The 27456-nt window shown below is 51.3% G+C and overlaps 1 protein-coding gene across 2 annotated transcripts in view; it reads right to left on the bottom strand.

The window, feature by feature from the left end:
• EGFR (epidermal growth factor receptor) overlaps positions 1-27456 on the bottom strand; it is a 140053-nt gene that overhangs the window by 40093 nt on the left and 72504 nt on the right. For both annotated transcript variants that reach the window (XM_037156057.2, XM_037156058.2), the window contains exons 2-3: positions 3247-3398; positions 2221-2404 (exon numbers count right to left, since the gene is read on the bottom strand). In XM_037156057.2, coding sequence (XP_037011952.2) covers positions 2221-2404; positions 3247-3398 — 336 coding nt within the window. The remainder of the gene's footprint in view (positions 1-2220; positions 2405-3246; positions 3399-27456) is intronic.

Below are 27456 nucleotides of genomic sequence, written 5' to 3'. Positions count from 1 at the left end.
GCCTTTGAACCACAAACAAGCAGAATGTAGAACTTCGGTGGGGAAGGGAGTGCCTGCCTGAGTCGGTAGGCACAGCACAATGATGGGCATGTGGTGAAATGCTCATTCCCAGGCGGCTGATCCAGGCTGCCCTGGAATGACCGTAGGATATTGATTTGAAGGGGCAGATGGGGAACAAAGGGTGATGGCAATCGTCAACACGGTAGGGGGGAAATGCCAGGTGCGGTGGTGATGCTCGTGGTGACTTTGAAGCCATTCAGGGGGATGGGGTGTGACAGTGACCAGGATCAAGAAGAATCTGTGTGTATGATGATATGATGGGGCAAACACCAGGGATACAAAGGATGTACAGGACTGAAGGAGTATTTCCAAGGAAGAAGTGACAGGACATGAAAAATCAGGGGTGATGAAGAAGTGGCAAAGCCAGAGCAAAGGGTGAGTACGGCAGCAGCAGCATGAAATGTACCAGGAACTGAATGAATTAAGTGCACAAAATACTGTAGCCAGTGCTGTGGAGTCAGCAATTAAGTGCACAAAATACTGTAGCCAGTGCTGTGGAGTCAGCAAGACTGAGCCTGCTCTGCTGGCTTCTGTCTGAGGATGGGCACGGGAGGACAGGCAGGGCGCACAGCTGGCGGGCACGTGCCCACAGAAGGGCACAGCACGTGATTTACGTGCATTATCTGAATCCTCGCAATGGCCCTGTGACTGCCACACACCAAATGCAGGTGCATAAGTAGTGCCTGGCATCCTGCAGGCAGGGATGGAGGCACCTGCGCACCAAGCAACAATGTAGAAAAGGAAGGGTTCTCCCTGGAAAGACCTCGGAGGCTGTCGGAGAGACTGGTGCTTCCGGGGGCGTGGACAGGTGTGGACATGGTGGGGTACTGTGGGTGTCAGGCAGACAAGATGGGGCAGGGATGGAGGCTGGGCTGGGGGGCAGTTTCTTTAGTGGAGGGAGGAGAATAAAAGAATCAGAAAGGTGGGCTGGGAGCTGGGAAGGGCCAGATTGTGGAGCTCCGGATGCCCAGCCAGAGGTGCAGTGGGTCCATCCGGTGAAAGCATTCTCTTGGGAGGGGGCCAGAGTCGAGTGCATGAGCGCTTTACGGCAGGTGGGAACTGAAACTGCAGAAGAGGGGTGTCAAGGGTGCCGTGACAATTTGGGCAACAGACCACGGCGCCAAGATGGAGGGTGGAGGTGGGGCCTCACGGGATGCCTGCCCTCGGCATGTGCGGGAAGGAAAGGGAGGTGGCGAGGCGCTGGGGACTCAGGGGTCCCCGCCGGGCGGCCGTGAAGAGAAAGAGGTGATCCTGAGGCGGTTGTTCTTGTGTATTTACTTCCAACGAGGGGTGACTCTCCCTCTGTGGCTGGCACTGGGCTAATCACCAATGTCAAATAATTGACCCTGAGGAATTATTTAATAACATTAATTTGAATTTATACAACATCAGTGCCAATGACAGAAATAGTGCCAACAGTAGAAATAGGGCGTAAGTGCTTTCTCCACAGTAATTCACTCAACTGTCTCAACAACCCTAGGATGGGTGTCGCCACGGTCACCTGCATTTTGCTGATGAGGGGACTGAGACACATAGGGAACCCACTGCAGGGTGTCTGGCTGGTGAGGGGTGGAGCCGGGGCTCTGAGGAAAAGGCATGGTGTTCAGTGACGTTATCGATTTAACTCACCCGGGACTGTCCCTGCCTCACAGTGAAAGCACAATCGTTGTCATGTTCAATTTAAAAAACCCAACTTCCCACCTGTTGGGTCACCTTCCATCACGTCCTGCCACAAGACCCACACTTGTGTCCCGGACACAAGAGCTCGATCTTCCCCTGCGATGCCTTCATCCCTTGCCCAACTCCAACGTGGCTCTCCACTCGTGTCCCTTACACCTGCGGCCCAGGTAATGAGACTGGTGGTTTATTCTCTTCCCTGGGTACAAAAATTCTGGTCATACCCTCTTTTCCCCAGACCCTTTGCCATTTCTTACTGACTCTTGGGACATTTCCCCGTGGACATGGGGTGACAGGCCCCTGGGTTCCACCTTCCCTTCCCGTCTCATTGTTCACCGCCTTTCCCAGCGACTTCCACCTGCCGCATCTTGCACGCGGCTGACACGCAGTGCGCTTGTGTTGGGTGAAGGGGAGTCTCCCTGAGTGGAGGTGAGGAAGCGGGTGGCCCTCCGCGTGCCCAGCCTCCCCGGGCCCGGCTCTCACCCTGCAGGTTGCGCATGGGCAGCTCCCGCAGCCCCGTGCGGTTGGGCCCGTAGTTGGACAAGACGGACAAGGCGTGGGTGTTCTCCAGGAGCACGTTTCCTCTGATGATCTGCAGGTTTTCCAGAGGGATCTTCTCCGCCACGTTGAGGGCGATGAGGACGTAGCCGGCAACCTCCTGGATGGTCTGCGGAGATGAAACAGGAACGTGCTGTTTCTCCCGGAGGAACTCAAGAACGCCAGGTCTCCGCTGGGCCCCCGGAGCCCAGGACACCCCGCTGAACTACACACACATGGGGTTGACAAGTGCCAAGCCCGTTGGTGGCCACACTGAGGGACGGAAGGTGACAGGGCTGTCGGTCATTCCCGCACGTGCCCCTTGAGCCTGCAGGTGGGAAGGAAGGATGCTGGCGCTCTGCTGCAGCGCTGCGACTCTGGTTCTGCTCAGTGTTCACCACACCCACGTGAGGATGGGAACGCCTTATTAATTTATTTTGTGCCTGTCTTGCCTGTTTTCTCATTAAGAAAATAAACAAAGAAAAAAATCATAAGGAAGCCAATCAAATCTGAAGTTCAATTACTGTCAAACTCTGCAGCCTACAGAGCTGGCTCCTCCTGGCTGGCGAGAGCCCGCTGGGAGCTGCTAGGGACAGTGGTGGGCATTGACTGACCAGCCATGGTGGGGCTGTGTACACCAAGAGAATGGGAAATGCCAAAGCAAGTTTTTTTTTAAAATTAAGAGCCAGTCTACCAGGATACCATGGCTGAAGCCATGGTTAACGAGAGTCCTACTGGCATCTATGGTGACAGGAAAATGCCAGCCTGGCCCATTTCTCTTTGATACTTTTTTAGGCCTTGACACTTTCTGGTAGAGTGGCCTTCTCATTAAACCTGCATCTAGGGCTCCGCAGGACTCGGAACTGCCACAGCAGCAGCAAACCCGCGTCCAGTCCGTTCTGTCCAGGTCTTTCTCTACCTCCCTTTACCTCTCTGACACTTGGGTAAGATGAGTGGATTCACTGAACCGACCTTCAGGAAGGAAAGGTCGTAGTTCCTTTGCATGTAGGTGATTTCCAGGTTTCCCAGGACCACCTGGCAGTTGTTTAGCATCCTCTGGAGGCTCAGGAAGTGGTCGTCTAAAGTGCCCAGCTGCGTCAGCTTGTTGTTGGTCCCCTGGCAAACTGCAAAGAGAGAAAAAGACCCCATGAAATGCCCAGGAAGGAAGCGAAACTGAAATGGGCAAAATTCACAAACTTCCACCGACTCTGTACTTCAGCGACGCACAGGATTAGTTTTTTCTGATCAAGGCAAATGCGATAAAACATGTCCAAGTTTTATAAGGCGCAGTTTATAATTAGGGAGAGCTCGCTTCTGTACTGCATGAACTTGTTTAAACAGGTTACAAATTCAAGGAGACCCAGATGGAATTCCATAAAAATCTCTAAGACAAAATAGCCTGTAAGTGCTTCAGTAGGCAAAATAAATACATATCATAAACCCTATAAAAATAATATAATTACAATGTTGAGTTAATAACGATGGGATGAACACTTTACTTTGCAAAAAGAGAGCAGGCTGCATTATAGGTGTCCAAAGCCTGTTTACAAACATTATGTACCCTGGGCACTCTCTTCTGACCACAGCATCGTCCTGTCGAAAGTCCACAATGAGAGTGTCGATTAAAACCCAAATGGCTGGAGATGGAAAATACTCTTCTAAACGATTGCCTCAGAAAACAAACGGGAGGTCTAATTCCACAAGACTTAGTAGATAACAAAAGGAAAATACACTTAAAAACGGACACAGCTCCGGAGAAACGCACAGCCCTGCTGTCTACTCTCCCTCCGCATGAGGCCTGCAAAGCGGGGCTGCCCCGTCGGCACAGCCTGGGTGCCCTCAGCTCCCTCACATTTGAAGGTATCAAAGTTAATGCAAGAAAACACAGACAACTAGGGGACCAAGTTAGCCACGTGGTAGTCTGTATTTCAAAGTGAAGGAGAGGATTATAATAAAGCCACATTTACAGACCCAGCTCTTTAAAAGACAGGTTCTGGCAGGCATCTCAAAACACAAAGAAGCTGGGGGCTTTGAAGCAGGAGCTTGCTTCGGGACTACACTTTGAACCAAGGTGATCATCAGAGTGAAGAAATAGGGCCTCTGGCTTTGGAGTGTGATCCAGAACCGGCTGAGTTCTTCCCAGTCTGCAAAGGCAGGACCGTGATCTGTAACCAGGTGGCTGAGTGCAAAGACAAGGCCAAAGTCAACAGGCAGGGACTTTCTTCAGGAGCTCTTTCTAAATTCCCTTGCTCTTTTACAGGCTTCTCTGGTCCCTCCTCACGGGAGCTGTGTGACGAGCACCGTCCGATGCTTGCCTTGGCTTCTCAGTGTCGCGGTGCCGCAGAGCGAGAGTTTGGACGCTGCGGAAGCAGCCCCCCGCATTCACACCGACATCGGGGGTGAAGCAATCCGCACCTCCTCTCCCACCCTGTGGGGCTCTCTGTCTCCTGCCCTGCCAGGGTCTCATTCTAATTCAGTGGTGGAGAAAACTCTCGCACTGGAGCTCTGCCAGTCGGCAAGATGGAACCCCGGGTGGGCTGGCTCCAGGGGCGGAATGGCTTTAATTCTTCCACCCTCAACGTGGGAGCAGCCCGGCGTCTCCAGGCTGCTTCCACCCCGGAGTCCAGGCTGCTTCGATCTCAGCCTCAGGTGGGAGCCATTGCATCCAGTTGGTGGCAAGGTGTGCAGACGGGGCCAGACAGATTTCCCAATTCCGAGGTCCTTACAAATGCCACCGCAGATGTGGGCACAGGGCTGTGACAGTAACCTGTGATCTCCCCACCACTACACCTGGAAACAGACCCTGCTGTCCTGGCCAGGAGACTGTGCTCTCTAAATGTCAACCTAACAAATGGGCTACGGTCTCGGTCATCACAGTGTGGGTCACGCCCTCACACCAGCTGGCTGGACAGTGTGGACTAGAACTTGGGGTTGTGGCACGTTTCAGAAGAGGCTCCTTCAGCACACAGAGCGATGAAAATGACAGTCGTTGCTCTCATCTGAAATGATCAAGGATGTCTGCTTGTTCATTCCTCTCAGCTGAACCAAAGGATGATTATTATTAAATCAACCGGGAAGCAACTGGTGGCAGTAAACAATGAAAACGTGCCATTTAAGTTTAGCCTATTTTATGGGTTGTTTATTTATTTAAAGATCCTATTCATTTACCCTTAGAGAGAGGGGAAGGGAGGGAGAAAGAGAGGGAGAGAGTATCCCTGTGTGAGAGATACACCGACTGGTGGCCTCTCGCACGCCCCCAACTGGGGAACCTGGCCTACAACCCAGGCATGTGCCCTGACTGAGAATCAAACCAGCAACCTCTTAGTTCCAAGGCCAGCACTCAGTCTACTGAGCCACACCAGCCAGGGCTAGCCTGTTTTATTACAGAAAAAAAAATAATTTCAAGAAGACTATACTTGTGCATGCATGCATTCATTCAAAAAGTGATGAATGAGCACCTGAAAGTATTCATTTGATGAACATCCATCATGAATCATCATGGTTTACGATTAGCAGTAATTACTTTGATATTGAGAAAAAAGATCCTATGTTTGGAATATAATAGCAACACTACTCGTTATTGATGTGAGTGTGAATTCAGAAAACATTTCGGGAAGCCACTGGACAGCTTGTGCAAATAAATAAATATGCTTAAACTTCACCCATGTCAGGGTGATTCCAGGTTGGAAACCCTATTTGAGGAAACAGACATAAATATTTAAAGAAGCATCATGCAAAATGTTGACCATTATTTATTTATGTTTTTAATAATGGCAAAAGAGTTGCAAAGGCCCCCGAATGCCCCACTGTCTAGCAGGTCTGTTCTTGGAGAAGAAGCAAGCAGCTGATGTCTATCCACGTCAGCCTAAGGCAAGCCCGCCTCGATCCTCTTTCCAGAGGGAAGTACAGAAGTGTCCAAAGAAGTCATTAGGAGGCTTTCTCCTACCGTCTGCCCCAAAGGGGACAGCAGCATCCAAGGGAAATATAGGGTGAGGGTCGCCATAAGCTGATTGAACAGTGTAATCTTGGTTCCATGTTTATAACCAACATCTCATGTCAGAGGAAAAAAGCAATGAGAACACTTCAACGTGAGACCACTGAATCAGAAAACTTATTTTAAAAAAAGTAAAAATCACAGACCCATTGGAAGATTTAAGAGGAAACTTGGAAGAGTGAGAGCCTCTTACCTCACCCAAGAGAACATTTCAGTTCAGCCTCTTCCTCATTAGGTGACCTTGACTTTCTTCCCACAGCTCTCTGCACCACTTCCCTCCAACAGAGACATGGTGAAAATGATACGCGCCTCCCAGAGTTGCCCTGAAGGCTGGGTGAAGAAGGTGACTTTGGTGAAATCAACTACTGAGACAGGCGACGGCAATGTAACACAGGGTGCATGTGGACGGGTGTCAGGGGACGTCTGTGGGTGCGCACCTGCCGTAAGGTGTTGTCTGGTGTGGGGGTGTTTGGATATGCAGGTAGGCTTAGTCAAATGTCCAGAGTTAAGCAGAGTCACGTTCATCGAGAGAGAGAGGGAGAGAGAAACACATTGTACTTCAAGAATGTCCTTAAAACATGCATTTAGGATTGGGTGGTTATGCAATTTTTCAAAGAGAGAGTTAATATTGCTTTAGTGCTACACATTCGACAGTTGAAAGTGTTTGTGTGCAGCTCCTCACCAAATGCTAGTGACGTGCTTTGCATCTGAAGACAAATTTGACTGAGTCAAGGGCAGCGGCGGGCCCCAGGAGGAAGCCCCTGCCCAGCAACTTAGCTTTTCTTCCTCAAATTTGTGGAGGAAGATCTGTAACTGCAGAGAAAAGATGCGAGAGGTGCACTGCAAACAAGCTTTGGTGACATTTCACTCTGTTCGCCGTATCACATATCGACCCATTTCCCTCTGATGCATTTCAAAGGGAGGGACGGGTCCCAGTACAGCTCACCTGGCCTGCTGTGGCCTCTAGTTCAATACTCGTTTGCAGTTGCTGCTGAGGTCACATCCCCTCATGGCGACATAATCAGTCTGAAGTGTGGCGTTGCACGAGCGGTCCCCAGTGCACACCTGTGTGCAGCCTACCCTCCTCCCAGGACACAGAGTCACACCGTCACCCCAGGCAGCTCCTCACGCACCTCCCCGGACAATCCCTGCCCCACAAACCAGCACTCCTTCCGGTTCACACTCAGAACAGTCTTGCTGGGCTTAGAACTCCGTGTGCGTGGGGGGCTTAGAACTCTGTGTGCGTGGGACGCCGCAATGTTGCCCTTTGGGCTGATTGCACAGTGCAGTGTTTTGTGGACTCTCCCACCTTGATGAGTTGCCTTCCACTTTGAGTGACAGATCCAGGCAAGTGTTTCATGGCAAGTTATCAGGAGCCCTGCAATTTATCTGAACTGAGAATAGGCGCAGTCTGCCTCCCTTTAGTCTCAAAATGCCCCTTCTTTTATGAGGAGAGTCTGTCCTTCTGCTATGTCTTTATGGGGGGAGACACCCCTCTTTGCCCACATGCCTGGGCAAAACTGCGTTGCTGGTGGAGACACAACATTGAAACAAGTTTCTCCAGATTTTCCCAAATCCACTCAGACGCCTTTGGAATTGCCTGAGTGAATGTGTAATTGTTTTAATTTGCTGTTTTCTCTATTCCATGTTGGCGGCTGCCAAGGCCGTGGGGGCTCTGTCAACCTTTCTCCGGGGCCTCCCGAGTTGCCTTGGCCCATTTTTCACAAGCACCTCGTTTTGAAGCAGATATCACACATTTAAAAAAATTCATCCTTATAGTTTTGTCATTCTCAAATTTTTCTTTTTTTGGCATTTAAAAAAATTTAATTATTCTTCAAGTACAGTTTTTCTGTCTTTTACTCCCATCCCAGCCCCCCACCCTTTGGCTTTTTAAAAATTTCTCAAATTTTCAATACTGACCATATATGACTTTACACACCGAGGATAAAATTTACAAAAATCTGTGACGCACAAGGGCAGAAGATGGGTATTTCAATAAAATACAGGTTTTTAGAAAAGAAACAAAATGGAGAAATGATCATGTACAGCTATTAAGAGCCTCAAAGTCTTGCATTATTCATGATCAGAGGCTTAGTGGAAGCACTTTAAAAATTAGACACAACTGACAAATAATGAAGCGCTATATACGGAATGTGTCAGGCAGGCGGGCGATGAGCCTGTGGTTTATTCACGTCGTGACTGTTCAGAGTCGTTGCTTACGGCCACTGCCAGAAAGCGCCAGGCATGGCACAGAGATGGTTTCCAGATCTATAAATATATGCTTTAATGTGTTGGTTTTGGGAAACATGGAGTAAATCCATCCCTTTGACAAGTGTTATAAAATGTGAGGGTAGTACCAGACTAGCCTATAAAACCCACACAAGAGTTGGTAAGAATAGAAAAGTAGACACTCACTGGTCGAGTCATAATGAAGTTATTAGGAAAACAATAAAGGTAAGTAGAAAGGAGCATTTAGATTTTCTTGGTGAGTCAAAGGCTTTGCCAAGTGGGATAAGATTCATGATAATTGTGGAGATTTTCCCTAACTTTACATTTTTTCAGTCGTTCCTCATTGATCACATTTGATTTCATAACTAATGAAGAGTTCTTAGCCTGTAGGCCTCCAAAGATAGCCGCTGAGCTGCATTTGTAGCTAAGCTGCAACTTGGAAACACACATGGAATACTCTGAAGTCCTCCCAAGTATTTGGTAACTTGCCCTGCGATTATAATATGCCTACTGGACTGAACTGGCCAAGCCTTAGCGTGTCCAACACAGCTGCAGGCGAAAGTAACTCTAATTAAGTTAACAAGCAGAGGATTTGAAAATAACATCTCTTTTATTTTTGACTTAGGGGCCAGAACACCCAAATCGCTTGATTTCCACCCCCAGGTTCTCTCCTAGCCATGAAAACAAGCCCAAGCCAAGTTTATGATTTAAAAAAAATTTACACCAAGAAGAGCAGGGGGTGCTTTGCATGCTCTGTCCACTCTCTCGGGTGTGAACCGGGGTGTCTGAAACCAGACGGCCCAGTTCTGTGAGAAACCATGAAATGTGAGTCCAGGGATCACCTGGCATCTCTCTATCAGTGCGATGTATCATGACGGGATGGTCTCCAGCCGGTTGTCTCAACTCTCTGGGTCTCACTGGTTAGAACGGGACCAGCCCGGGGCATCTAGCGGGGCAGGTGCGAGCCAGAGTGAGATCGTGGGCCTGGAAGTGCTTCACGGACCGCCAATCTCCCTCCCGCAGCCAACAAAACTTGACACCTATTGCTGCCTGTGTGTCTTCAGTGATGCTAGCAAACGACCCCCACTCCCCAAGGACTTTCCAAACTTTAAATGGACTCAGCAGACTTGGGCGTTGTGTTGAGATTTGGGGTGCGTTAAAAGTCTAAAATAAAATATTTGCGAACCACACGATCGCGGTTCGATTCCCAGTCAGGGCACATGCCTGGGTTGCAGGCAGGTTCCCTGCAGGCCAGTTCCCAGCAGGGGACGCACAAAAGGCAACCATACATTGATGTTTCTCTCCCTCTCTCCTTCCCCCCCTTCCCCTCTAAAGATAAATAAATAATAAAATATTTAAAAAAATAAAATACATCACTTTTTGCCATTGTAGTCCAATGAAACATTCTAACTACAGAAATTTAAGATCTTAAACCACAGACCTGGCAATCCATTCCATTTTTTATAGGTAGTTGAATGGCTAATAAATCAGAAATGAATCGGACCTCTTATTGGGTGGTCAGAAACTGATTCAGACTAAAAAAGATCTCGGAGAGTACCACCTCTTCCTCTTTTTATTCATTCAGGCCCAAAAATCTCCTTGAGCACCTACTAGGTGCTTAGCAATGTCTTTCGGCCCGGCAGCCCCGGTTGCCAGCCGTCCGGATTTTAAGCACAAGGACAGCACTGAACAAAGACTCATGGCTATGTCAGGTTCCACGGATTCCGACACACATGTGGCCGGAATATTCCTTGACTGAATATTGACGTGGAGCGGGGTGCCCCAGAGGAAGACAGAACACTGGGTTCAGTGTGCGCACTTTGCATGCGGAAATACAAACAGCACGAACAGCGCCTGATTTTTCCTTCCTGGAGCTATGACGAAGCGCCTCCGCTCTGGCCTGGGTCCTGTTTCCCTAATCTCCTCGAGGGGACCGCTGCTGACTCACGTCCAGGGACTCTCTTCACACATGGGCATACTTTTGAGATGAATAACAGCACTTCCCTTCCAGAAGTCTGCTGGCCGAGCCACCGAGGCCTCCGTTGCTGCCACTGCCACACCAAGGCTTCCGATCTGTGTCATCCCCGACGTGAGCCCTGGACCAGCCAGTGCGCAGGCAGGAGCAGCACTCGCTGATGCTCCCCTGCACCCCAGGAGCGTAGAGCACTCTCTCCAGGGGGCTCCTGCTGAAAACCGCCTGCCCCCTGCTGGGCAAGAGGTCACCCCAGGAGGCCCCACTGCACTCCCGCTGGGTTTGCCCGCCTCACCAGGTGGCTGGCACTACGAAAGCTAGAAGACCTGAAAGAATGGGGCAGCCCGGGGTGGGGGAGGGGTTGGCGAAGATGCGGGAAACGTGGAAGTCCAAAATGGGGTTAGAGTCCGAGGCCACTGACTGAATGCCCGGGTCAAGTCCCGACTGAAGTTGGACACAGATGGCCTGCAGTTGCCGCCCCCTCTCACCTCCAACATAACCGCACCCACGGAGAGCTGGTGGCAGCGAGGACGAGCCCACGCTCCCACATCCCCATAGCCCTCTTGCCGCTCTGCTCTTCCTAGACATGCCTTCTGTTCTACGTCGTTCCCAGCAAGGTGACGTGGAGGCGAAGGGAGGCAGTGCCAACCAGACTTCCTCCCCGGGCGCGGTCCCCACCCGGCTCACACTCGTTCGTCCTGCGCTCTCCTGAGGCGCACGTGAGTCACTCCCCAAGGATGCAGCCTGAATGATGTTCCCCACGCTGGGCTGTTTACTCGCGGAGGGAGTTGTCCCTCTCGAAGTCATCTGGATGCCACCTGGGGCTGGAAACCACCACGGCGAGGGGGCGTCATCAGGTGCCACTGTGGCTGCCGAGGAAGGCTCCTTCCACATGTGCCCTGACAGCCGTACGAGGGCCACGTTTGTTCACTTACTCAGCTGAGACATCATCAATAAGGCAGCACAGCGTCGGCTGCCAAGAATGAATCAGAAGTACTCACTGCCCCGAGGGACCGTGTTGGCCCTTCGGGGAGAGTAATTCACACATGAAATAACCCCAGCACATACCAGAGCCATGCAAGGGACGTGCTCAAGGACCACGAAGCAGACAGGGGAGAAATCACCAAACCCCAGGTGTCCTGGACGGGGACTGCATATTTCCCCTTACTGAGTGAACGGAGGCCTGACAGTCCCCACTCCGAGTCAAAGAATAGTTGCCGTAAGTGCCAGCCTGGGTGACTTTAGTATGCATCGTCCCGTGGTTTGCCAACTCAAAAAAGAAGTTGTCTTCCAATTCTCAGGTTTGTTCCCTGCCTCCCCTCCTCTGGGTCACTGCCCATATTCTAATTTGGGGGTACAAGTCACCCTTTAGGAGTTTCTCGATAGGTACCTAGAAGAGTCGCTTCCCAGCCACTCTTTCTATAGGACAAAATTCTCATTGTTGGCAATGGGCAATAAAGAACTCTCCAGTGTCTCTCTGCAGACCGACTCTGTTCGGGTTCTACCTGGCACTGCATGTCCACTCCCCACCCAAGATGGTTTCAATGTCCTTTAAAATTTTCTTCTATTATTACCCATCTTAAAAAAATAGTTTCTATTCCACAGTTGTATTTTAAGGCTGTGTCTCTAAATAGACACACATTTAAGTTGGTTTACCCATGTGCATTAGAAAAAACCCACGCACACCCCCAAAATCACAACCTCCAAACTAATGACACCACCAAACAGCTAAGCGAGGACCCTGGTCACCTCCCCTCGGCACACCTCCTTGGGAAGGCCCCGCCCGGTCCCTCAGCCGGCCAGGGTCCCGCCCAGCCTCTGCTGTGCAGGGGCTTCCGAGCCCTCTTCAGAACCACAGGAGAGCCCGGGATGACCTGCAGGGAGCTCACAGAGGACTTCGGAGGCTTCCGTCGGGGGAACCCCTAGGAGCAAGGGCAGATCTGGAGTCTCCCGAGCATTAAACATGGAACTATCTGTTCCTGCAGGAGCTGGAAAGTGCAGTGAGGCCGCTGGAGGTGGGAGGAAGGCCCGCGGCTCACCGGGGTGCTTGGGAAACAAACGGGTTTGGAAACCGGGAGGCAGTCAGCGGAAGTGACAAAGCTGACCCGCCTGAGATTCCTTTTTTCTAAAAAATATTTTATGTATTTATTTTTGGAGTGAGGGAAAGGGAGAAAGAAATAGAGGGAGAGCCTGATGTAAGAGAGAAACATTGATTGGTTGCCTCCAGTTCGCCCCCGACTGGGGACTTGAATCCACAGCCCAGGCACATGCCCTGACCTGGAATGGAACCGGAGACCCCTTGATTTGTGGGACCACTCCTGACCAACTGAGCCACATGGATCTGTTTTTTTGTTTTTTAAAGATTTTCTTTATTTGGCACACCTGCCTGAGATTTCTAAGCTGCTCCCCAGCCTCAGCTTGCACGGTGCTCCCTCAGGCTGAGCGCCTGCCCTGTGTGGGGGCATCGTGTCCCTTCACTGCTGTGGACGCGTGCACAGCAGCGGAAAGAAGAGAAACAATCTCCCTAGAGTTTTGAGAGGCTTGATGTCTTTCAAGTCCCAGAAACATGTCAGGTCCTCGGCACAACTGCTCACACCATCACTTCACGGTTTTGTCAGGTAGGATGTGAAAAGTAAAAACAGAAAAAAGAAGCGGAAACCAACATGTTTTTCTGATTACAGAACAACGAACGAACTGTTCCGGGCACCCATCAGGGCCGTGCAGTCACAAGGGCTGGGCGAGAACTCCGGTTCCCTCCCCTCCCAGGCCACTTCTCGATCTTGGGGTCTCTTTCCTTCTTCTAGAACACAGGGACTTCCAACTCCAGGGAGGACCCAGTGAGGTGGGAGAGTCCGTGGCCAAAGCACCTGACACATGGCAGACCCTTCATAAATGCCGCTGGGACTCACATCTGAACTGAACCTGGACCGGGTCCCAGTGGGATGAGCTGCTTCCTTCCTCCCAAGCACGCTTGAGGCCGAGCCCTCTGCCCGCCCGCTCACTCTGTTGTTGTGTGCGGCCTGGCGAGCAGCCCTGAGCTCCTGCTGCTACGGGAAGGACAGCTGGAGGGGACCGCAGCCAGGCCGCTTGCCCTGGTCACAGGGACAGACCCAGGGCTCCAAAGGTGTCCAGACCCATTTCTGACCAGGCAGCCTGAGCTGGGCACTCACAACAGAGGCGGCCACATCTATCGTGTGCCTTTTAGGAGAATTCCCTTTAGAGAGCTCGCAGCTCACTGCTCAGAACATTCTCTACCACCATGACTTTTCATTTAGCAAAAGGCCTTCTTGACTCTTTGTGGTGGTTTTGTAAGTGTAGCTGGATTTGTTGGCTGTGTGTGCACGCGCATTTTTATTTTATGCTTGTTTTTAAATGGACATTTTCCCCTCACTTACTCCTACTTAATTTAAATATTCTCCTAGCCCTGGCTGGTGTGGCTCTGTGGAATGAGTACCAGCCTGCGAACCAAAGGGTCGCTGGTTTGATCCCCAGTCAGGGCACATGCCTGGGTTGCGGGTCAGGTCCCCAGTAGGGGGTGTGTGAGAGGCAACGACACACTGATGTTTCTCTCCCTCTCTTTCTCCTTCCCTTCCCCTCCCTAAAAATAAATAAAATCTTCTTTAAAAAAAGAAAGTTCCTTTGCTATTCACTTTAAGAGAAAGTATTCTCTTTAAGTTTCATTTGAAAATGGGAAAAGGAAGTGGCAGTTCAAGAGGGCGTACCTTGCCTGTGGGGGCGGCCTGGCCCTCTCGGTCCCTGGTTAGTGCTGCAACCCAACGCCCACTTCCCGGGGTCACTGAGCAGGAAAGACTGACTCAGACCTCACTAACAACCGCTAAGTGAACTCAGGGGCCACGCAGGCCAAGTTCCTGCCACTGAAGAATCTCAATTTGGCGCAGATACTACTGTTTCTAGAACGCCTTAGCCCCAGTGGGGAGAGCTATCAATTAAAAGTAACAGTTCTCGTAGGTAACCCCTTGCTATTATTAGGTGGAAGAAGAAGAGATGGTGGTACCAGCCAGAGCTGGCCAGTCATGGCAGGTCTCAAGTCCAGGAAAGAGCCTGCAGCCTCCTCTTTGACACTCCAGGACAGGGTGGGTCAACTTGTTCTGCAAAGAGCAGGGAATAAGTATGTCGGGTTTGCGGGCCCTGTGGTCTCTGTCCCACCCTCTCCACTCAGCTGCATGAGTGCAGAACCCGCTGAGATGGGAGCATGCGAATAGGCAGGACGCTGTCGTGTGCCAGTAAAACTTTATTGACAAAAACAGGCAGCAGCTGGATATGGCTGGTGTGCTGGACTTTGCCAACCTCTGCCAACCTTTGTCTTTTGAGGAAGACCTAACAGGTGGTCAGGAGTCACAGGTGGTCTAGGCATACGATGGTCTGACTTGGGATTTTTTCTGCTTACTATGATGGAAAAGCAATGCACATTTGGAAGAAATCGTGCTTTGGAGTTTGAGATATGAACTTCTCCCAGGTGAGGGGCACGAGGTACAGACTCTTGGGTGCTGCCGGGCAGCGGCAGACACGGCTCCCAGGCAGCCCCACCATCGTGAGGGCAAACAGCCGACGAGCTACAGCGCACTGTGTTGCCCACAGTTTGGGAGGTTGCGTTCTGAGTCTGGTTATGGTCCGTCAGGCCAGGCTACAGTGTTCAGCGGGCTAGGTGTAGGCTACGCATTTTTTTACTCATGATATCTTCAACTTAACAGTGCTGTGTATTAGGACGGACGTAAGTCCATCGTAAGTTGATGAGTATCTGTACATGATTAGAAGTCCCTCTCTCCTGCCCTTTCTAAAAGATACAGCAGGTTAAAGCGATTCGTTCTCCCTCAAGGCCAAACTACAGAAGGGTTTTCTCAGGGTTAAGTCCTCCCATTTCATCATCAGCTCAATGGAGGCATCAGAGACAAGGTCCTGGGAACAGACAGGAAGTGCGGGGCCAGGACAGTTACCGGTGTTAGTGTGGTTTTGTGTCTGGGGAGCTGCAGCTCTGTGCTAGGTGTCACTAACATTTAGAATTGGATCGACCACCCCAGGTGTCCCCACTCTCTCCAGGAACCCTGGCTTCCCACCTCCACAACAAAGGGCCATCCGGTCAGCGTGCCTGGTTCCAGACTGAGAGTTCCCATCGCTCAGAATGTGTGGCACAGCTTGGCTCGTCCCGACAGCTTGGTCAGATTCCTGCCTCACCTTGACCTGAAGCTAGTCCACAGCTCGCTGTCTCCGGCTTGACACAGACGCAGCTTCCTTCCCTCCCTTGTGGCCCTGTAGGTGTCTGACCTCAGTGACAGCGTCTCCCTGTTCCTGCACCTCTGCCCTCTCTTGTTGAAAGCCCACGTGTGTGGATGCTTGCAGGGCGGCGGCCTCTTCCAGGAAGATGCCCCATGCGGCTCCCGTTCCTGGCTTCCTCGACCCAGGGGCCATCCCTTCGAGACTTGCCTTCGCTTGTGGTTGGCCTGGAGAACCATTCTGTTTTCTCACAGGGCGTTTTGTCTCTTTAACGAATAATAGGTCATCGGGAAACGACGGCACACATTGTGTTTTCCTTTGGTGTCCCTTTAGTTTATTACCCATGAGATGGTCAAGGAGCAATAAAAGATAAATAAATGATGCTGAGTCACCGAAGTACAGGCATAAACATCATCTATAAGTTTTCAGCAGCCTTGGCTCACTTTTTTTCACAGTATAATAACTCATGCAGCCGTTGAGCAATGGAAATGGTATCCCCACTGTGTCTATTAATAGCAGGGCTGACGGTAAATTCCTGGATGAGAAGATATTTTTCCTTGCTTGGTCTCCCTTCGGTATTAGTTTCTATGGCTTCCTACCGGCCTCATAGCATCAGATTTCCTGCGGGCTGGAGTGCAGATTCGAGACTCTGTCGTTGGAAGCCCATTTCTCCGACTGAATGCATTTGGGATTTAAACGGAGTGATGTCTTCCAAAAACAGGAATCCATTGGAATCACAGACAGGAAAACATATCACATGGCCCTCCTGGCTTCATTATTAATTATTTTTCAAGACAGCACTTAAAAATAAGTCACACAGGGCTTCACAAAACACGTTTCCTATCGTCTTTTGAAAAAACTGCAACTGTCAACCTTTCTCTTATGTTTTTGTTTTGCGTCCGGAAAAGATCGGGTTTCTCCTCTTCATTAACCTTGCTTTTCTGGCCTCACGTTCAAGGGTGACAATGATGGTGAGCTGGTTCCATTAGGACAGTAATTCTAGGCCAAAGCGTCCTGGTGAGGATTGCCTTATATCTCAGCAAGAAACGATTTGCTTTTGTCCCTCTTGGGGACACTCAGAGATCATCTCCACAAGCCACTGAGGCTGCTTTGGATCATCACAAAGTGCAGGTACAGGGAAGTGAAGGCAGGACATGGTGTGAGGGGAGGGAGGCTCCCCCCGTTGCCTGAGATCGCATGTCCAGGAGACAACTGGCCAGTGAGGCAGAGGAGGGGTGTGATGATGAGACTGGCTCCAAGTCACTGGGGTCTGGAAAGTCACTGCGCACGGGGGCTGCCTACCCCACTAACCATCTCAGCACCGCGTCCAGGCTCCACAGTTCTCTCTGGGAGATGGGAAACGTGCCTTCACCCCCGTGCTTGCCTCAGCTTCCCCGGCTGTCCCCTTTGATCTGACAGAACACGCCAACAAGATCAAGTCATCCCTGGCAATCTGGGGCTCTGCGTGTCCCCGCACGGCCAGGGCGTGTGAGGACGGGGTCCAAGGAATGGCTGGGAGACCCAGGCCCGGTGCAGTGGGCCTCCGTCAGTAGGCTGGTCATCTGTCATCAAAAGCACTTTTCGTGTTTGTTTTTTGGCTTTCTAAGCTGACAATCTGGTTACTGAGGCCAGGAAGGGGAGAAGTGAAAAAACTGTAATGTATGTTTTATGTCTTAACTGAACTCCTCCTTAAGCTGTGTATTCTGGCCCGCTGCCCAACTCTGGAAGGGTGGGGTGGGAGCCCCTTCCAGGGAACCCACTCCTGCGTTCTGCAGTGGCTACTCAGACCAGATCTTTTTTTTTTCCCATGAAGCTGAGAAAATCTTCTACACAAGGATTTCTTTGTAAGTCTCAATCAACTTTCACAATAATTTGTGCTTCTAGTTTAAGAGATGCAGATGCTGTGTGGGTGGCGGCAAGGGGGAGGGTGGGGCTAAAGGATGAAGGAGTAAGGTTAGAGTCGTCTCCCCTCTGGGAAACGTGGTAATGCTTTCTTTCATGGAAAAAGCACATCGATCTGCGGGATGACTAAGACATGTAGATGGTTCGTAGAACAAATTGGGGAAGCCATGGCTGTGGGGTTTGGGGGAGGCCAGACTGGGTCATCGCCTTCCTCCTAAAGAGACTCAGACCTTTGGGACGGGGTTATCTGGAATTCACACTTGAAAACAGCCCAAAAGTTGGGGAGCAGAACCAAGTCTTTCGGGTGAATGCCAGCTCCATTTGCTAAAGAAATACGAAACCCCAAATATCCAGGAACAATGAGGAGTAAGTATTGCTGTGCCAAGAAAGAAAACTCACTAATTAGACAATAAAGTCATTTTCACTGGGGAATGGTTTTTGCCATTAGAAATACATTTGCCCTTTTTTCCTCCCTAAGTCTATTCACTGAGCAATTTGTGTCGATTTGAGGTTGAATGGAGGTGTTTGGGTTTGGCTGAATGTTTGTGGCTAATTCATGAGATAGTTTTTAAGTACATTTTAAACCCAGACCCCACAATACTTTACATATAATGAATGCTGTATTCATTATACGCTCATCATTTACAGATAAAATAACATGTACAAAATGCTTTATGGTTTAGACTCGCAAATACTCTAGGCTTTCTAATTCATGTCTACCTAATACTTAAGCTATTAAAAAAAGTCAGCCTACAAGGGAAATCACTGAGAAGGAAGCCCACGAGTAGGAGGCACTTTGTCACTTCTGAGTGGTTAATCAGAGCCGGCTCAAGGCCTGTGTCCCTTTGTCCTCCCTACAGTGGGTGCTCACCTTCCCAGGGTGCACCAGGGCCCAGTGTGCAGCGGTGGCCCCCAGGGCAGGACACGGCCCTGTTCAGCATGGGAGTTGCGGTTCCGGAGGCCCACCTTTGAACCAGCTCCGTGGGTGCTGGTGGTCTCCCCTCAGATTACTCCTTCTCGCTGACCCTCCCTTTCCTCATCTGTACCGTGAGGCTAAAAGCACCCCCACCATGGGATCATCATAAGGATTGAAATTGTTAATATCTGTAAAACAGTGTCTGTGTGGGTCATGTAAGCTGTTGCTATCATCATCATCATCACCATCCCCACTGTCATCGTCATCACTGTTGTCATGTTAGTGCTGGTGTGTCCCAGGAAACATGCAGGATCCAGGGACACGGCCAGATGGGACCACACTATTCCTGACTCACGAAGCCTACAGTCCAGTTCTCTACTTGGGCTTGAGTCGACTAAGGGCACTGCCCTCGGAGTTCAGTATCTCCAGTCCAGACCCATGTACCACGACAGTGGGGAGTTCGCAACGATCCCGAGACCCGTGGTACTCACATGGAGTCCCCTGCAGTTCCCAACCATGGGCTGCAGCCAAAACATATCATAAACAACACTATAATTGCAGAGCTTAAATTTGCAACTGTGAAAAATCTGAAAACCTAACAACAGAGTGGAACCACGCCCTGGGGCCTTGGCCCACACCTTACGGCGTGTTCTGCACCCCAGCTCAGTGATTTAGTTAACTTCCAGCCTCCTGGGCCTTTGCAAAAACTTGGTAGAGATTTGAAACACGCGGATCCCAAGAAGACATGCTGAAACAAAGCTTTTTGGTTTGATGGACGTGGTGCAGGGTGTCACAGGGACACTCGTGCCAATAGCACAGGGGAGACAGCAACAAGTCTGGACATTTTAAAGCCGTGGCTGGTCTACCAGTGAAGTCTTTCCCTGTGACCTAAATGATACCTTTCTTGTGCATACCTCTATTTCTTTCACGTTCTTTCCCCAGTTAAACTTTAGAACTATACACATGCACACAGACACATGCGCCTGGATCTACAACTGAGGTTCCACGTCTGAGCTGGAACCTCAGTTCCAGCTGCTCTAGTTTTTCATTACCTTTCCTCTCTCTTGGGTGCCTCCTTGTCTCCTGCAGCCTCCCTCTCCAAAGCTGCATCTTGGGTCTCTGCTGCCACTCACATCGGTGAGACACGGCAGCTCCGAATTCCTCTGGCGAAGCCTCGGGAGACACAGCACATGCTCCATATGAGAGGAGGTGCCCCAGGACAGCACCCATATGGTGTGTGTACACACACGGGCTCTGAAACACTTTGCAAGGAGGTACTTCAAGTATGAAGAGATGCATTTCCCCACAGATGCTCCACTAAAGTAAAGACCAAACACGTGTGCGAGACATACGCCCTTTCTGGGACTTACACTCTGGAGCAGAAAGAATGACTGTGAGTAAAATTTAAACATAAATCTTTTCATTGCTTCAACAGATATCTACGTGCCAAAGAATGCCGCTTTTATCCCTTAGCTTTCAGAATAAAATGTCACTATCATTCAGTGAGACTGACTAGGTCACACCAAGAAGGGTCTCTAGCCACACATCACATTTTTTCCAGACAAGAAATTTAAGGCACAACCTGGCAAAATGGAGAAACCAGGGGGAATCATTCTCAATGTCTTTTGGAGCAAGCCAGTAAACAGAATCGGTGACTTGGTCTTGTGAGATGTGCTAATCACAGACTGGCCTGGTGATCCGTCCAAAAGAACCCAGCATGGGGAGTATTTTCACGTGGCCTTTGCAGGGCAGGTACCCTGCTGAAGTCTCTTTGTTACCCTGGTACGTCCTTGTCCACTCACTAGTATTTCCCACAGGCAGGACCCGGTGCTCTGGCCTGGACCCAAAGGAACTCCGCCAGAGGCAGAGACAGAAGGGGACACACTGTCACAGAAGTTAAAGTGCTTGCTCAAACTGCTAAGTTTCAGCTAAGAGAGTTTAGGGGGCACACACATACACAAAGCTTCCTAAAGGATGTGATGCTGAGCTGGTCTGCAAAGAATAACTTGCAGAGGGGAAGAGGGTGGAAAGAGACAGAAGGGAGACGGCAGAAGTGGAGGGAGCAGGGGGACACAAGCACGCTTGCTGATGTGGTGGGATCCCAGGTTGGGGAAAGCTGCTCTGCAGACCCGGATTTGGGGGGAGGGGCCTCACAGAGGGCTGGGTGGGCGGAGCCACAGTGACTGGACGGCTGTGGCAGCAGGCTGGGTGAGACTGTAGATAGGAGCTGCTAGGGGAGAGTGGATGTTTTCAAAGGGTGGGGGTGGCTGAGATCCAGGCCCTCCAGGAGAGAGGCTGAGCACTAGGAGGAAAAGGGGGGCAGTGAGGGAAATGTGGGTGTTGGAGGGCTTAAAGGGGAAGCCTTCTGGTTTATTGGCAGATCTCACAGGGCTCTAGGGAAGAATCTTTCAGTGGGTTATAAGCTAGTTTCACAAAGAACACCTAAATTGTCATCATTTCTTTCAGATCCACCCTCAAAATCTTTTTTGGATGATAAATAACCTCTACTGTGAATTGAAGAGTCTCTAATGCTCTGGATTGACTTTCGAAAAACCAAATAGACAGTGTGTCTACTTAATTTTTAAAAATCTCGTTGTGGTAAGGCACTTCACACGAGATCTGTGCTCACGACCGTTCTGCAGTGCAGAGGACAGCGCGACTTGAAGGCATCGGGCAGCCAAGAGCCGCACGCACAGAGCAGGCCTTGCCAGGATGCTCCGTCCCCAGTCTAGGCCACCTGTCACTCCAGGGTGGCCAGTGCACTTGTCAGATAACAGAGTCAGTTGCAGCCAGCACCTGACTGCGTCACTGAAATGCCTTTTTTATCTCCCTCTGGGGAAGTTCTCCTGATCCTAAGTTCAATTAACTGAAGCTATGCAGGAAAGCTTGGTAACCTAAAACAAAAGGCGCAAGCCACCCATTAGGACACAGAGTGTTGTATTCTTCCAGTCTGTTTTCAGTGGGGACTCTCCGACCCAGGGGTTCCATGGACAGAGAGAGCAACTGCACTGTGAGCTGGGCAGCAGACAGCGAGGACAGCAGAGCTACAGGTAGCCTGTCTCACACCCGCTGGTTGTCAGCACAGATGAAATCTCTAGAGTGGGGGGACCTTTTGTCTTCCTCTCCAGGAAAAGGCAAAGGTGCTGGAGACATTTGTCTAATGGCGGAGCCAGGAGCTGGGAGAAAAGGCAAGGCCTGCTGCCACACTGAGTCTGATATGCTCAGTTCTGAGAGGAGCGGTCGGGTCTGTCCGCTCCCCCTTTGGTTGAAATGCCTTCTGCAAGGGCAGAGCAAGGCAGGAAGGAGCCGCCTCCCCCGGCCAATGCCTGCTGAAGAAGAGTCCCCTTTGGTCTCAGACTCTCCTCCCCCAAATCTACTCATGGCAGCCCCCACCTAAGCACCCAAAGTTTGGGTTGTCTGGGTTTCCCAACAAGGATGGAGGGATGAATTTTTGTGTTCATGTTCCACTGGGGGCGTCATCACCACACACAGCCCAAGACGGTGCCCGGGGTCATGATGGTGGGACCTGGTCCATGGAACCTTCCCCGCTTTCAAAACACATGACCTCTCACTAGAAGACTCAGTTATCTCTTCCCTTCTTTGCCCTGGAAACCAGTCCAGCGAAGTCCTGACTTGCAACGAACGGGCAATTCACTCTACCAGAAAACAGTTATCTAATCGCCCAAAAATGACACCTGGCCGGTTTCTCACCAACATGCCCCTGGACTCATTTCCATCAACCACTCTTCCTGCAAGCAGTATAAATAATGCTGTTTAAGTCTGAAGGCATTATCACCAATGGAAAATACAGTAGGATGACACAGCCTGGTGAGTGGCCGCTGGTCTAGAGGAGTGTTTGAAAACCTGCTGACCATGGTCCGAGGATGACGGATGAGCTCATGCATCACTTGTCAGAGTTTACTGCACCCTGACCTGACCCAGGCCCTGGAATTGCTCCTGGAGACTTGGACCAAAGGTCTCTGCACAGAGTGGATGCTCCGAGAAGGCAGGCAGACAGACTCGCGATGCTGCAGGTGTGTGCTCCCCGCACCAGCACGGACCGGCTGATTCAAAGGGAGAATGAGCCGCTGCCTTTTCAGATGGGTGATTCCCACATAAATGGTCTCCTGTGTGCATTCTTTCCTGTACAAGGGGAAGGACTTGCACATGGAAGAAGGGAGAGATGACTGGTCCAACCAACAAAGGGCCGCGATGAGATTGCTCAACAGCCATGCAGGGAGTGACGTTATTCCCACAGCACACCGGAAAACGGGGACTCGCACTGAATGAGCTGGCCTTGGCCATCCCGTGTGCAGATGGACACGCCAAGCAGGAGGGCGGGGCCCCGGCTTTGGAGAGCATGTTGGAGCTCATCCTGCCCTGGCCCTCTGCCGGGGAGGATGGCCCCTGAACTCACTGAGAGCCGCACCGCTGTGTGAGACAGACACCAAGAAAGAACGGCCTGAACTGGCTCCGCGCTCCATCCATGCTCGCAAGGAACAAAAGGTCCCCCATGTGCATCTAGACCCCCAGTCAGAGCCCCGACCTTGGCGATATTTGTCCTCCAGGAGCACTTCCGACACCTCTGACTTCCTAATGAAAACAGGAATTCCTGGGGAGTTTGCTAAACGGCAGATTCAGGGGTGCCAGGGGCGTGAGGTGCTGCATTTCTAACAAGCTCCAGGAGGAGGTGGTGCGGGAAGGGTATAGCCTCAGAGCGGCCGTGGACTGCAATGGAGAGTTCTCCCCACGGGGGAGGCCGTCAAAGGTTGCAAGGAGAGATCAAGGAGACAGGAGAACCAGGGTGGGGTCCCCCAGCCAGGTGACAAAAGCAGACACCACGTCATCAAATGTGCCAAAGGGTTAGGCAGAGAAGAGGAAAGGCATGAGCTAGACTTAGCTACAGAGCGAGTGTAGAGGCAAGTTCTTCGAACCTTTCCCAGACGTGTTTCAGTGGCGTGGCTAGAAGAGATAGATACTATATTCTGAAGACATTCGAATGTTGTCCAGAAGGAGAAAATGCTCAGTGGTATTTCTTCTCACCACATTTGCTGAGATACAACCACCTCTGGTCACACTAGAATTCCAGTTTCCGAGAATGAAACGTTCTTTGGAGAGGTACGACTTCAGAGCCAACGTGATTTCCCCCGAGTTTCCCCGACGTTGTGGCGGTGTAATCGACACATAAAAGTGGTATATTCTTAGGGTATATCATGGGGTGATTTCATATGTGGACATGCTGGGACATGATCACCACAGCCAAGTTCACAAACACATCCGCCCCCTCGCCTAGTTACCATTTTTAATGAGGACAATTAAGAGCCACTCTCCTGCAGGTTTCAAGTGCACAGCACAGCCTTGTGCACAGCGGTCACGTTACGTGATGCGAAGCCTCCCGAGGCAGGCAGGTCACGTCCCATCGCATCGAGGAAAGGGAGAGTCTGAGTCACCTCTGGGTCTGTCACCTCACCGGCTTCCGCCTCGTGGGAAAAGGACTCACAGACCGTTCAATGTACGGAGTGCAGAGAAAAAAAAAAAAAACTACTCAAAGCCTTTTGAAACGCTTGGAATTTTTTGGCATTCATATTCTTATCAGATCGGACAATATTATAAACCTAAGTTCTTCATAATGACACATTTCTTTCTTGCGTTGACAAACACATGGACACTCCTCATCACTATGGGGAGCCCTGGCTGGTGTGGTTCAGTGCATTGAGTGCCAGCCTGCAAACCAAAGGGTCGCTGGTTTGATTCCCAGTCAGGGCACATGCCTGGGTTGGGGGCCAGGTCCTTAGTAGGGGGCATGTGAGAGGCAACCACACATTGATTTTCTCCCTCTCTTTCTCCTTTCCTTCTCCTCTCTCTAAAAATAAGGAAAGAACATCTTTAGAAAAATAAATAATAATACATTAAAAAAAATAAAACGAGCGATGGGGAGAGGGCAGTGACGTCAGGCTTGCTGGACCCCCACGGACCCTCATTCCTTTCTCCTTGACTTCAGAGCAAAGGCAGGAGGGATGTGCTAAAAACACAGCGTCCCTGAAGTGCACTTGTAAATAAATGTAGCTTTCTGGTTTGCCTTCTTTGAGTGATGTAGCCTTCACCCCATGCTCCTGCCAGTTTGGCAGGAAGAAGACGTCTATGGGGGCGATTTGGCCTTTTGGTCTGTCACATGCAGCTACTCCCGGAGGCCTTCCCAAGGACCCGCCAGGTTACAGCCCTCCTTGAATTCCCCAGGCCACCTGTCCCCTGCTGTGACTGACTGGCTGACCGCCCCGTCTGTATGCCTGGTGGATATGACATTCTGGAGGGCGGCGGGGTGTCTGCGGGACTAGCTGGTCATGATGGGAGGGGCTGCATGGGTGGGAAGCACCAACCCAGCCTCTCAAACAGCAGGAGGGGCCTGTGGGGGGGTGACCTGCCCCTCCCACTCTGAGCTTTAGGATGGTTCTCGGTGATCTGCTGGGCTGAGCAGAAATGATTCCAGCCTTTCTGCCTAAAACCTGAAGGGGTGACTTCCTAGAAAGCACTTTACGAAGACGAAGGATTCAGGAACCAGAATTTAACTTGCGCCGCAGACCTCTGGTGCTGGCCGAACTCTGAAACTACCATCGCAACGCCACTCTGATGCGGGACACCTAGATGCCGGGGGGTGGTACCTGCCCCACTCAGATGCCTTTCTTGGTTGACTGGGGCCCGGGTCCGCCCAGGCCTCTGCCTCTGTCTCCCTGGCACAGGCACTGAGGTCCTTCTGCCTGCAAAATCCAACGTGTCAGCGACCTTGCGTGGGTGTTCTATGGCCTGGCCCCTACTAGTTCCAGGGACCACCACAGAGACCCCCGTGGGGACCGTCAGGGGGAAGGTTTCCTGTTCCCACTTGGGGGTGGGGGATGGGTGCCCTGCAGACTCCTGTGGATGGCTGAGAACACGGGGCCGGCCTGTCTCTGAGGGGTCTGCTGCGATCCCTCCATCACTTCATGTGACTCCTCCAAGGGCAGGGCAGAGCGGAGCTTGGATCTCTCCACCCTCGGGCCCAGCCCGGGCTCCCGGCTGGCCTCACTCTCCTGGGATCAGACATCCCCGGGCTGCAGCAGGCACGGCCAAAGCCCTTCTGCTTGAACAAGCTGCCTTGTCTGCGTTTTGCAGCTTCACTGTAATGTCCTCCCTGCACGTGGGAGTCAGCAAGTGCGGGTTGAACCAGAGGAGCTGCCCCTCCCATCTAGGCTGTTCCATCTTTTTTGGGCGCTGATGCTACGTCCGTTCACGGGTTCATTGCACTAACACTTCCCGATCGAGCAAGAACGCCTTTAACCACACCAGCGGTGGAGTTCTGAGCACAGTGCGGGCACAGAGGTCTCCCCTGCCGGCCTCAGAGCAGGAGCAGAGAGGGCGGGAGGCCTGGGGGCTCCCCAAGCTGGCAAGCAGGGTTCTACCTACACAGTCATTCAGATGGAGAATGTGCATGACTTTCTGGAGTTCACACTGCCAAGGTCATCTTTTCTAGCATGATCAAGATGTATTTTCAGGTGTCACACAAGTCAAGTTACAACAAGGACCATGGACCAACCTGCTCTGCCCCCCTGTTCCACGCTGAGTCGGGTGATAGAGAACACCGGACCCTTGCTCAGGCGCACTTGTGTTTCAGAATCTGGAGACTTGCCCAGGTTAGCAGGAGAGTGCTCTGGATGTGTGTGTGTGCCTCTTCCAAATGTGCCCTACTGCTGTGGAAAATATAAAACCACAGCAATGCACGACCTACACACCAGAGTCTCCAGGAGCTTTGAAACCTCTGCCACTGAGGCAGTGCCCAGACCCGGGACATGAGGACCTTCGTTCCCAGCTCCTTGGTGGCCCCAGCACCCCTGTAGGAAGGGCCCGTGTCCTGCTTCCAGTTGGTGGGCATTTGGCCTTGAACTCACACAAAAACATTCCAGAGCTCACACAAAGCCCTGCTTCTTATCAGATCCCCTTGGGCTCACGGTCAAGGCCGTGTGTTCAGGTACGTGTGTGTCAGACTGGACTTGTGTGAAATCAGAGAAGCTGGATTCCAAGCTGCATGTTTGGATTGATAATGAACAGAACTGAGGCTGTCCCGAGGGTCACCAAACAACCATGGGGGGTGTGGGAGGAGCTTTGCTTGTCTACAGGGCACAACCTGCACAATCGTACACGCCCGAGACATCACGCTTGTGGAGAGAAACCAAAACCAAAACTACCTTCTGCAGACACACAGTGTTTTCGACTTGGGCAGGGAAGCGGAAGGAACCCGCCTGGCGCCCGGCAATCTGACTGGGCATCGAGTGGACAGGGTGGCCACGGCTCCTGGGTGCTCCCTGTATGTCACTCCGTCACCACACCCCTAGATGAGCCAGCACCGCCAGCCTGTGTCACTGGCAGTCAGACGCTCAGGGAATGAGCTGGCCTCATCTTTGCACTTCCTGGTCAACTGAAGGCTGGAAACAAACTCTTTTTCCAGCTCGACATTTGAAGAAGTCTCGGAGTGTGTGAGCACCCCTGCTCTGCCTGGTCCTATTGAGTTTGGTCCTGTTATCGCCCTCTTTTTACTCTCAAAAGTGTGCTGGTTTGGAGGGAAAATTGTGCGAGTCTACCAGGCAAAATCTGGTCTTCTTTTGGTAACTATCACAGGATCCCCCACGGTCAGGTGGCCACCTGTGGTGGAAGACCAAGGCCGGGATCCGGCCTCTGGTGGCCCCCGTGTGACCGTGAGGCTGGGTGGTGTCATTTACAAAGTGCACAGGACTGAGGGTGAGGGGACAGAGGCCAGGGCTGGGACAGTGCCACTAAGCGCCCATGTGACCTTGGCTACATACAGAAGCCCCATGGATGGCACCATCACAGCCTCTAGAAGGCTTGTCACAATGTCCCATTTCAAAAAGGTTCCCATCCATTGTTTCCGATTTTTCTGCGCGAACAGGC

Source organism: Artibeus jamaicensis, unplaced genomic scaffold, assembly GCF_021234435.1.
Source record: "Artibeus jamaicensis isolate MK-2021 breed Jamaican fruit bat unplaced genomic scaffold, CSHL_Jam_final contig_1016, whole genome shotgun sequence".
In the NCBI taxonomy this organism is placed as follows: domain Eukaryota; kingdom Metazoa; phylum Chordata; class Mammalia; order Chiroptera; family Phyllostomidae; genus Artibeus; species Artibeus jamaicensis.
The sequence above is the reverse complement of the archived record's forward strand: the minus strand, read 5'-3'. Positions and strand labels throughout refer to the sequence as shown.